The 12885-nt window shown below is 39.7% G+C and overlaps 1 protein-coding gene across 12 annotated transcripts in view; it reads left to right on the forward strand.

The window, feature by feature from the left end:
* EDA (ectodysplasin A) overlaps positions 1–12885 on the forward strand; it is a 284129-nt gene that overhangs the window by 260388 nt on the left and 10856 nt on the right. For all 12 annotated transcript variants that reach the window (XM_006908514.3, XM_015586754.2, XM_015586757.2 and 9 more), the window contains exon 3: positions 6400–6423. In XM_006908514.3, coding sequence (XP_006908576.1) covers positions 6400–6423 — 24 coding nt within the window. The remainder of the gene's footprint in view (positions 1–6399; positions 6424–12885) is intronic.

Genomic DNA, 12885 nt, shown 5'->3' on the forward strand with positions numbered 1-12885 from the left:
AATTCGCGTCTACTGTTTGTCTGAAAATGCTTTCTAGTCACGGCTCCTTTTCCTCGCCTTTAGTAATGCCCATTATTCTCATGTTTCTTCTCCTGAAGGTATCAGCTAGTTCTTGTATCTCTCTTTCATTATTTTTCATTCTTCGGTTTCTCTCTTCTTTCTTCCGATTTATTTTTAGATTTCAGTCTTTGATATCACTGATCCTTTCCTCCATTTTGTCAGCTCTATCTCCCAAGCTTGCTATTTCATTTTTCAACTCTTGCAGTGTGTTCTTCATCTCCAGAAGTTCAATTTGATTTCTTTTGAGTGTTTCTATCTCCTTGCTCTGCTCATCTAGCTGTTTTTTCAATTCCTGAAATTGTTGATATGACTTGTTTCAGAACTCACTGACTTTATTCGAAAGTACCATTCTGAATTCTCTGTCATTTAAGTTGTATATTTCTATGTCTGTAAGTTTATTTTCTGGAGATTTTTCTCTTTCTTCCGGAGATGCCTTGTCACTTTGGTTGTTCATGGTGTTTAATGGACTATTTCTCTGCCTGGGCATTAATGGAAGTGTATTTTGCTGTTTTTCCAGAAAGCTTTGTCTCTTTTTAGCCTGCTGCAAAGAAGGTGCTTTTCTTTTGTTTTCCAGTAGGTGGCATCTAAGCCTCTTGGATCTTTGCTTTATATAAAGTCTAAATAATGCCTTTTTTATTTTCTTATATGTATTTAATCACACTCGCTACCTTCTGTTTCATTCCCTGTCACTGTCAGCGACAGTCTTGGCAGCATTTGCTCAGATTCCCCTGGGGCTCCATGGTGATTGTTCTCGGAGGGTATGGAGGAAGGGGTCCTCTAGGTTAGGGGTTGGGGGCTGCGGCTCAGATCTCATGCTCAGACGTGCTGGAGTGCAGTTTGGGTGTTTTTTGTGCAGTTTTAGATGTTCATCTTATTGTTGTTTCAAGCAGAGAGATCTGAGGATGTCTCTCACTCCGCCATGTGCCCTAGAATCTTGGTTTTAATTTTTGAATGTTGGGTAGAATTAACCAGTGAAACCATCTGTCCCGTACTTTTGTTTGTTGGAAGGTTTTTGATTACTGATTCAATCTCCTTACTAGTAATTGGTCTGTTCAGATTTTCTATTCATCATGATTCAGTCATGGTAAGTTGTATTTTTCTAGGAATTAATTCATTTCCTCTGGATTGTTCAATTTTGGTGAATAATTGTTCATAGTTGTCTCTTATGATCCTTTATATTTCTGTTATCAGTTGTAACATCTCTTTGATTTTTAATTATATTTATTTTGAGTCTAGCTAAAGGCTTATCAGTTGTGTTTATCTTTATTTTTAGCACTTCCTTTTTATTTACATATTTATTTTTTAGAGCAGTTTTATGTTCACAGCAAAATTGAGAAGAAAGTAAAGAGATTTCCCATATATACCCTGCTTCCTCACATGCAAAGCCTTCCTTCATGATCAGCATCCCTCACTAGAGCGGTATATTTGTTACAGTTGATGAACCTGCACTGCCATCCAGAGTTTACCCAGAGTTCATAGTTTACATTACAGTCCACTCGTGGTATGGTATGTTCTGTGGGTTTGGGAAAATGTATAATGACATCTATCCATCATTATAGTATTGTAGAGAATATTTACGCTGCCCTAAAAATTCCCTACTCCACCTATTCATCCCTCACTCCCCAACCCCTAGCAACGACTGATCCTTTTATTGTCTTCATAATCATGCCTTTTCTAGAATGTCATATTGGAATCATACGATTCCACTATTGGAATCATATAGCATGTACCCTTTTCAGATTAGCTTCTTTCACTTAGTAATATACATTTAAGATTCTCTCGTGTCTTTTTATGACTTGATACATAAATTCCTTTTAGTGCTGAAGAATATTACACTGTCTGAATTACCACAGTTTATTTATCCATCATCTACTGAAGGACATCTTAGTTGCTTCCAAGTCTCAGCAACCATGAATAAAGCTGATATAAACACCCATGTGTCAATTTTTCTGTGGACACCTTCTTTGGGTAAATACCAAAGAGCATTACTGCTGAATTGTGTTGTAGGAGTATGTTTCCATAAGCTGTGTCTTCCTAAGTAGCTGTACCATTTTGCATTCTTACCAGAAATGAATGAGAGTTTTTGCTGCTCCATATCCTCACCACCATTTGGTGTTGTCAGTGTTTCAAATTTTGGCTGTTATAATAGGTGTGTAGTGGTACAGCATTGTTGTTTTAATTTGTATTTCCCTAATGACATATGATGTGGAACATATTTTCATGATTGCTCGCCATCTGTAGATCTTTGGTGAGGTGTCTGTTAAGGTCTTCAACCCATTTTTAATTGCGTTGTATTCTTATTGTGGAGATTTAAGTGTTCTGTGCTTGTTTTAGATAACAGTCCTTTATCAAATATGCCTTATGCAAATATTTTCTCTCAGTCTGTGTCTTGTCTTCTCATTCTCTTGACATTGTCTTTTGCAGAACAGAAAGTTTTAATTTTAATGAAGTTAAATTCATAAATTATTTATTTTATAGAGCTAAAAAGTCATTGTCATACCCAAGGTCATCTATGTTTTTTCTTATGTTATCTTCTAGTTTTATACTTTTGTGTTTTACATTTAGGTCTGTGATCCATTTTGAGTTAATTTTGTAAATAGTACAAGGTCTAGACTCATTTTTTGTATGTAGATATCCAATTGTTCTCGCATCATTTGTTGGAAAGACTATCTTTGTCCCATTTTATTCTTTGCTCCTTGTCAAAGATCAGTTGACTGTATTAATGTGGATTAGCATTTCCTTTTGATTCTTAGAGTTTTTATCTCTCTAGTTATATTACCCATCTGTTCTTGCATATTGTCCAATTTTTCCCTTAGCACCCTTAGCATATTAATCTTAGTTATTTTAAATTCCAGTTCTGATCATTCCAAAGTATCTGCCATATCTGAGTCTGGTTCTAATGCCTGGTGTACCTCTTTAGACTGCGTGTGTGTCTGTATACATATTTGCCTTTTAGCATGCCTCATAACTTTTGGCTAAAAGTCAGATATAATGTACTGAAAAGTAACTGAGGTAGATAGGACTGTAGTGTAAGTTTTCATGTTTATTTGACTAGGAGTCTAGCAGTGTTTACTGTTTGCTGTAGCTGTGGTGTCAGAGGCAAAAATGTCTTCTATTGTTTTTGTTTTAGTCTCATCGTATTGTCTTTGGGTGTCCCTAGAAACTCCTTTAGTAAGGTCTGAGACTTGCAGTTTTCTTAGCTGTAATCCACTGCTGTTACACAGGAGGCCTGTTGATGTGGTGGTAAAGTGTGAGCAGAAAGGAAGCGTTCCGTAGTCCTATGGTTAGATCTCAATCTTTTACTGGGTTAGGTATTTCCTGTCCCACAGGTCAGTTGGGCTCTGGTAAAACCCCAGTCAGACTCTGATAAAATAGTTTTCCTTGAGGGCAGACCTTGTTAAAGAGAATAGAAAAGTCTGGGTATACTTCAAAATGACTACTTTTTTTTCTTCCCTTGCCAGAAAGACAAGGCAATTTTTCTCTAGTCTTCACAGTGAGAACCTAGTAGGGCTCTTAAAGGTAAAACTCATGAAAGTGTGGGGGCCCCTATAAGACTGGACCCCTTGGGGTTTTTAGCTCTTAAGCTAGTCCACACTGAGCCTCTAGCAATCTTTCTTTTACAGATTTTTTTAATATATATATTTTTTATTTTTCAAGTACAGTTAACATACAATATTATATTCATTTCAGGTGTACAACATAGTGAATAGATATCTATATAACTTACAAAGTGATCTCCACCAAAAGCCTAGCACCATGCATGGTTATTAAAATATTATCGACTATATTCCCTATGGTGTACTTTACATCCCCATGACTATTTAGTAACTACTAATTAATTATTCGTACTTCTTAATCCCTTCCCCTTTTTCACCCAGGCCCCCAAACCTCCCTTCCATCTGGTAACTGTCAAAATGTTCTCTGTGTCTATGAGTTTGTTTTGTCTGTGTATTTATTTTGTTCTTTAGATTCCACATAGTAGTGCAATCATATGCCATTTGTCTTTCTTTGCCTGACTTACTCCACTCAGCACAATACCTTCTAGGTCCATCCATGTTGTTACAGATGGCAATATTTTGTTCTTTTTTTATGGCTGAGTAATATTTCATTGTATATATGTACCACCTCCTCTTTATCCAGTCATCCATTGATGGATACCCAGGTTGCCTCCATATCTTGGCTATTGTAAACAATGCTGCAATGAGAATATGGATACACATACCCCTTCAAAGTACTGTGTTAGGTTTCTTCAGATAAATACCTCCATTACAGTTTTAAAGTGTTCTTACTAATACTGGCTTTCGATGTAGGCTTCTACTCCTGGTAAGCTGGGATTCCCTGTATCCACATGTCTGTCTTTCCATCTTTCAGGACAGCAGTTTACCTTTTGGCTTCAATTCTGAAGGTAGATTTTAACTTTATTCAGCTTGTTTCTTTTTTTTAATATTTTCTTTAGTTTTCAATTACATTTGACATCATTCAGTGTTTTTTCTTGTTGTGATTTTGAGAATGACAACTCCCAAGCTCTTGACAGGTCAAGCCAGAAACTGGAAGTATATACATTTATTTTTAAATTTTCAAAACACATCTTGAATAACACGAATCTTTCTGAGGTTTTAACTTACCTTAAAATAACTATGGGCTGTGTAGCTGTGTTTCCCAGCCAGAACCTCCATAGATATTCTCAAGAATTCTCAAAGCTATTACAAACACAAAGGATAGGCAGCAAAGAAAGAGCACAAGAGACTGGGAAGAGAGAAAAGGAGAAAAATGAGGATTAAAGAATAGAGATGTGTGACTTTTAAGTGCAGCAGGTTGCTAAACTCAACATAAAACATCCCCTGTATTACTATAATCCTACTGTTGCCCGTGATATTACTTTGTCAAAAAAAGTGTACACACAGAGAAAGATAAACACTATATGATTTCACTTATATGCAGAATCGAAGGAATAAAAAGAACAAACTAATCAAAAACAGACTCACAAATATAGTGTACAATTTGGTGACGGACAGAGGAGAGGGTTGTTTGGGTTGCTGGGAGAATGAGGTGAAGAGTTAAAGAAGTGCAAATTAGTAGCTGATGGATGGTCACGGGGTAGGGGAGCATGACAAGTGAATGAAGTTAGCATTAATGTGTTGGGTATGTGGAGGATCAGGGGAGGGAGGGAGCAATTGGGGGGATCGTTTTATGAACTATATAGATGTCTAACTAATGTACTGTATACTTGAAACTAATTTAAATAAGTTTTTTAAAAAGTCTACACAGACATTGGTTTTCAAGGGACCTGTGCAAGCTCTGATGGCTACACTTGGTTTCTTATCAAGCCTGCTCAGATAGAACATCTGATAGAGCCTACTCTTATAGGTAAAGATTATTCCAGAGTTGTTACAAGGATAAAATGAGATGATAGATGGAAATAGGTTTTAGAAACTGTAAAACAACATACAACTGCTTGGTGTTCTTTTTGTAAGCTCAGTGGTTTAATGTTGTCCAACAGTGTCCTCATGGGAGTTTGGAACAGATTTTAAATACCTGTATCTGAAGAAAATCACATACACCTACAGAATGAAGAGAATCAAGTCCCCAGGAGGGAAGAACATGTCTAGGAGACACATAAACCATGTACATCTGGGTAGTGGTTGTCGCCCAACTGTATGAGAAAAGCCTTGGTTTTCTGAGTACTCTCAATTGATTAGAACTATTTTCTTTGGAATTAATTCCCAAGAAAATGCTTGTGACTTCATTGTCGATAAAAAATGTTGACACTTTCTTTAAAGTGTCCATTAACTTACGGTAAATTACAGTGAGAGTGCACGTGGCCCCCACATGAATATACTACGGTTGCACTCTTTTAATAACCTAATTTCAATCACAATAAGGAAGTGACTAAAGAGTAAAGTGCCACTGCTCTGCAACTTCCATGAAAATGGCCCTTTTTTCCTTCCAGCTTCAACGCATGAGACATCATGTCAGTTCCTCAGCTGAATTCATGATTCTTCAATCTCAGGACTCGCAGAATTAGTGGAATGCTGTCCTAAGGTTGAGTTCAACGTTTCTGGGCACCCATTCCCTTACTCCAAAGACTAAGTCTAAAATATTTTTTCTCCCTAGGAAAGAATCTTCCCTGGAAATTTCTTATTAAATCAGTCAGAAAACAGTCAGAAACAGACTGAACAGACTTGTGAGTTTTGATAGTTGGGAAATACATTGCCAATTACCTACCTGGCCCTTGGCATGAGGCTTCCTCAAATTTGCAGTGTCCTGTGACTGTCTTGGAAAATAAACATTTTCTGTTAATTTCCAGTGATTTAATTTTCTATTTTCTTTTTGTAACAGGTCCAGTTAAAAACAAGAAAAAGGGTAAGTTAAGCTGATTTTATAAAATTGCTGTCATGTCATGTCTTTTTCTAAAATTAGAAGAAAAAGAAGCCAGGGAGTAGGATTTTTATATTATAGATTTTCAATGCTGGTTCTCCATTATTTTAGTCAATCACATGGGATCTTTTGAGTATTGCAGCTTCTAAGAAACAAGAGAGATCATTTTTCAGTGATGATCCATGAAAGATAGAATTGCTTCTCTGGCAACATATGAAAATTGGTTTCACTTTTCTTTCTGGCTCCCTTTTCCATACAATTCAATTTACATATCTTTCCTTTATTCTTTCTTGCTCCTTCTCCTCCCCTTCTCCTTGCTTCTTTCTTCCCCTCCTTTCTCAAATCAGTGATCAGGTATGAATGAAGTCCTAGGTATACTACCTCCTGAAACATGTTAGCACCCTATTTCTTGGCCTAAAAGCTATTCCTATCCTATTTCTCAAATAGTCAGGGAAGGTACTTCTTGCTTTGCAGTTTTAATATCATTTTGTCTGTAATGGAAAAATTAGACTGGAGTAACATCCTGATCTTTTATTCTTTTCAAAGAAGGTCTGGCTGAGCTAATCCATTGTGCCATTGTTGGGTCAGTAAGCCTCTGGCCTATTTGCCATGGGACTGGCCCAAGAGCTTGTATGAGTGCTTGCTTACTTGAAGAGAACACAAAGGCAGAACAGTTTCCAACTATTTGTTTCTGTGTTCTGACCTGGGAGAAAAATAGAGTGAAATAAATTATTTTTTCATTAAAATGCTTTAAGTGAAACAATTGTGTCTGTTAAGATTTCTGGAACTTTATAGAATATAGATTATCAACCCCAAACAAGGCCAAAAAGACAGGCTTCAGCTGATGCCTACCACTTCTCTGAGCACTTGGATACTCTGGTGGCTGGAAAGAAGGTGAGGAATGGGCTACCCTCCTGCAGACCTAGCTGAGCAAAGTTGGAAAACAGCCAGAGAGCTGGAGTCAGTGAGGAAACTTTTTTCCATGGAACCTGGGCATTGACCATGATATTCTGTCTTTTAAGAAAGTAAATTTGACTTTCAAGTATGCAGTTTTTAATTCTGGTCACATCCCTTTAAGACAGAAATTATAGCAAACCTAGAATGCTCACCTGGCTTGGACCAGGACATCCTCTGCTCCTAACGCAAGCCCAGAGATAACTTACCTTTGCAATGAGTAGACTTGAGAGCACTTTCTAATTACAGCTCTTATGTTTTTTCTTCCCTACTCACTCGTTCACTAGACAGTAGATAAGTACCTTATGTTTGTCAGGAGTAGAGATACAGAGATGAAGGAAAATGGTTCCTTCCCTCAAAAATCTCCCAGAGTAGTTAGAATCATGGAAGTATACACCAATAATTACAGCACAGTATGAAAAATGCTGTCATCAAAGTATGAACAGTGTGCTGTGGGAGCACAGAGGAAGAACGTGTGGTTCCCTTGGCAGAGTGAGGGACCACATCTCAGAGAAAACAGTATTTCACCTGAACTTTAAGGATGAGGGAAATGGATGGGGGAGGACATTCCAGCAAAGGAAATAGCATCCTTAAATCTCTCAGAAGTATGAGATCATGGCCCATTTGGGGAAATGCAAGTAGTAGAGGGCAGGGTACATGTGTAGGGGAAAATACCAATGGGTGAGCACTGGGAGAACACGCTCTCTAGTGGCAACAGAACGCAGTTGTCTAGGCTAGAAGCTCTGGAATTACAACTCAGATTTCAATGCCTCTGGCAAGGACTCCGATCACTGCATATGGGCCCTTACTGGAAGGAGAATGCACAGAGGCCTTACACACTTACTGTGGCTGAAAGTGATTTAGAAGCCATTGAATACAGATTTCCTTAGACACAATGAATAGGCACATGCCTGAAGAAGTAAATTGAGTTGTTCATTGAATTTCATTTCTTTGATAGAATTGTTCCCCTCTCACACTAACTCATGCACATTCTTTCTCTCTCTCTCTCACATGCGTGCGCTCGTGTGCGCGCGCGCGCACACACACACACACACACACTTTTACTCTCTCTTTTAGTTATTCTTTCAACAATTTAGACTTAGCTAAAAGGTTAACAAAATATACCCTTTCATGAAGGTTAGCTTTGAAAAGAATGTATATATCCTTTCATGTAAGACTACAAAGGGTAACTTTCCAAGTACAAAAGTCTTTGGGCTTTTGTATTCTGAAGCGCTCTGTTAAAGTAAGGAAATCCGGAGAAAGAATTCAACCCTCTAAAGTAATCTTGGGCCAAGGGTCATGCTCCTCTCTGGGCCAACTTACCATAGGCGTGTGAGTAAGAGAAGCACGCTTGCCTAAGCCCAGCTGCAGAATAGCAAAGAGAACCAGCTTCAGAACTGGATCACAGCAAGGGCTTTTCCCCAAATGCCTTCTAACATTTTCATGAGTGAGCATTCTGTTTACACTGCCATCATTATTCTCCTTGACTGGAGCTTCTGGCTGTAATTCTTCCAATATTGTATTAGCTATCACAGCAGTCTCACAGTCTTGACTCTGAAGTCAAGACTACCCACAGGCCAGCGTCTAGTTCAAAAATCAGTGTTACACCTGGAAATTCTGGGACATAGCACAGCCTAATATGGACTATCCTTCGTGTCTATGCTGCTCGGAGAACAATGAGGGAGAAGCAAACCTTGCAACCAGGCTAGGGAAATTTCCTGGCTGCCAAGGGTAAGTAATTCCTCCTGATGGAACCTCAGTTTTGAGAGGAAACTGAGAGGAATCATCAAGGCCAAACTCATCGTTTCACCAATGGAGAAACTATGGGTCAGGGAGAGGAAAGGATTTGCCCAAGATGTGTCAAGGGCAGAACCTGGGCTTACAGGCTTATCTCCTAACTACGGAGTCTGTGTGCTTTACACTACACTAGCTGGGACTGAATGTTGGGCACTGGATAAGCCTGACTTGGAAGCTGCCCAAATCTGAAGGGAAATGGCTTCCCCATTCGGCATCTTGAAATTGGCTAGATCTAGAAACTGAGTAGATCCGATCTTTTGCTGCTAAATGCAGGGAAAACACTAAAGCTCTTGCCTGGGGTCTTTCAGGGACTGTCTGGGACAGGGGCTCTCTGGACCTTCCTGCCTTTCCTCCCTGGAGAAACAGCCACACAATGACCCTGGTGTTTTATTCCAAATGCAGATATGGTCAGACATGAACAAGTGGTCTTTTGAGCAGTGTTGCCATGGGGATTGGGTTTCTTGAACATGCAGCATTATTCTTAAAAGAGGATCTGATAAATCATGATAGGCTTCTACTGCCTGAGAGTCTGGGGAGTGGGGAGTTGGAGTCAGTAAGGTTTTTAGGTGAGACCTGAGAGAGTTCTATTTAAGATTAAGAAAGTACCACAAGCGAAGTCACAATGATGAAGTCCAATAAAAGGTTTCCACTCCTGGGATTTTCACAAAATCATAAGAAAGTGGTGAATGGAGGAAGGAGACACCCACCTGTGACCACCTACACTGCTTGAATTGGGCTACACAGAGCAAAGGAAGTAAATAGAAGGAGCTGGAGTCATAACTGCACTTACAACTCAGTTAACATAAGTGCATCCTGGTGAGAATGTTGGAAAGACCAGAATATGAAATAGCAGAGCCAAGACTGCTCTGAAAGGGAGGAGTTTGTTGGCTTCATTAATAATACATTTGAGAATAAGTCCTCTGAGGAAAGACTCTGTGAAGCTGGATAATTTAGCTTATAAAAATGTTCATTGAATTTCATTTCTTTGATAGAATTGTTCCCCTCTCACACTAACTCATGCACATTCTTTCTCTCTCTCTCTCACATGCGTGCGCTCGTGTGCGCGCGCGCGCACACACACACACACACACACTTTTACTCTCTCTTTTAGTTATTCTTTCAACAATTTAGACTTAGCTAAAAGGTTAACAAAATATACCCTTTCATGAAGGTTAGCTTTGAAAAGAATGTATATATCCTTTCATGTAAGACTACAAAGGGTAACTTTCCAAGTACAAAAGTCTTTGGGCTTTTGTATTCTGAAGCGCTCTGTTAAAGTAAGGAAATCCGGAGAAAGAATTCAACCCTCTAAAGTAATCTTGGGCCAAGGGTCATGCTCCTCTCTGGGCCAACTTACCATAGGCGTGTGAGTAAGAGAAGCACGCTTGCCTAAGCCCAGCTGCAGAATAGCAAAGAGAACCAGCTTCAGAACTGGATCACAGCAAGGGCTTTTCCCCAAATGCCTTCTAACATTTTCATGAGTGAGCATTCTGTTTACACTGCCATCATTATTCTCCTTGACTGGAGCTTCTGGCTGTAATTCTTCCAATATTGTATTAGCTATCACAGCAGTCTCACAGTCTTGACTCTGAAGTCAAGACTACCCACAGGCCAGCGTCTAGTTCAAAAATCAGTGTTACACCTGGAAATTCTGGGACATAGCACAGCCTAATATGGACTATCCTTCGTGTCTATGCTGCTCGGAGAACAATGAGGGAGAAGCAAACCTTGCAACCAGGCTAGGGAAATTTCCTGGCTGCCAAGGGTAAGTAATTCCTCCTGATGGAACCTCAGTTTTGAGAGGAAACTGAGAGGAATCATCAAGGCCAAACTCATCGTTTCACCAATGGAGAAACTATGGGTCAGGGAGAGGAAAGGATTTGCCCAAGATGTGTCAAGGGCAGAACCTGGGCTTACAGGCTTATCTCCTAACTACGGAGTCTGTGTGCTTTACACTACACTAGCTGGGACTGAATGTTGGGCACTGGATAAGCCTGACTTGGAAGCTGCCCAAATCTGAAGGGAAATGGCTTCCCCATTCGGCATCTTGAAATTGGCTAGATCTAGAAACTGAGTAGATCCGATCTTTTGCTGCTAAATGCAGGGAAAACACTAAAGCTCTTGCCTGGGGTCTTTCAGGGACTGTCTGGGACAGGGGCTCTCTGGACCTTCCTGCCTTTCCTCCCTGGAGAAACAGCCACACAATGACCCTGGTGTTTTATTCCAAATGCAGATATGGTCAGACATGAACAAGTGGTCTTTTGAGCAGTGTTGCCATGGGGATTGGGTTTCTTGAACATGCAGCATTATTCTTAAAAGAGGATCTGATAAATCATGATAGGCTTCTACTGCCTGAGAGTCTGGGGAGTGGGGAGTTGGAGTCAGTAAGGTTTTTAGGTGAGACCTGAGAGAGTTCTATTTAAGATTAAGAAAGTACCACAAGCGAAGTCACAATGATGAAGTCCAATAAAAGGTTTCCACTCCTGGGATTTTCACAAAATCATAAGAAAGTGGTGAATGGAGGAAGGAGACACCCACCTGTGACCACCTACACTGCTTGAATTGGGCTACACAGAGCAAAGGAAGTAAATAGAAGGAGCTGGAGTCATAACTGCACTTACAACTCAGTTAACATAAGTGCATCCTGGTGAGAATGTTGGAAAGACCAGAATATGAAATAGCAGAGCCAAGACTGCTCTGAAAGGGAGGAGTTTGTGGGCTTCATTAATAATACATTTGAGAATAAGTCCTCTGAGGAAAGACTCTGGGAAGCTGGATAATTTAGCTTATAAAAATGGAGGTTGATAAGTGACAAACTCTTTGAGCATATAATGGTTATTATGTGTATAATGGTAACTATTCTCCATCTACACAAAGAGTAGAAAAAGCTTCAACTGCCACACAAGAGACTTCAGTTTAAAAAAAAAAATACAGAACTTCCTAACAATGAGGGGTGATAAACATTGGAACATGTTACCAAGGAAGTGTGCAGAATTTCTCTTCCCAGAGATCTTTTAAAATAGTGTTTTGAGAGGTCAGCTGAAAATGCAGAACCTGTGTGCTGCCTCCTTTTTATCTCCTTCGACTCTCCACCTTTCCTTCTTTCCTTTTGTCTTTCCCTCTCCCTCTTTCTCCCTGCCCCACCCCACAGTCTGTCTCTCTCTCTCTCCATCCCTCCCTCTCTCTCACCACACCACCCACCCCTCACATCCCCAACTCCTAACCATTCCTCATTCCCAGCTAGCCTCACCTCTATGCCCCCAGTTCTTGTACATCGTTACTCCTAGAGGAAATCTTCCTGGACCTGATGTTGTTCCTAAAAGCAGACTGTCCCCCCAGCCTCCTCTTCTTAGCCTCATCAAGTCCACCAGACTGGGAAGTAAACATGAAAGCCATGCTGTTCAACAACACCCTAATTCTCAATTCTAAAAAGTGACCCATAGGTCTGGCCACTTGGTAATTCAGATCTTTGAACTCAGCTGAAATGTAATCCTTTTTTTTGAAGCCTTCCCTGAACTCTTCAGCATGTTGTCCCTACCGCTAATATAGCACTTCTACTTTCTTGTAACTGTGTCTGTTTCTCTACTAGACTGAGCTCCTTGAGAGCTATTTATTTCTATATCTTCAAATCCAGCTCTGTAAATGATTACTGATGAAAAGGCAGAGAGACACACAGAGAGACAGAGAGAGATAGTA

The sequence above is a fragment of the Pteropus alecto genome, unplaced genomic scaffold (genome assembly GCF_000325575.1).
Source record: "Pteropus alecto unplaced genomic scaffold, ASM32557v1 scaffold312, whole genome shotgun sequence".
Taxonomy (NCBI): Eukaryota; Metazoa; Chordata; class Mammalia; order Chiroptera; family Pteropodidae; genus Pteropus; species Pteropus alecto.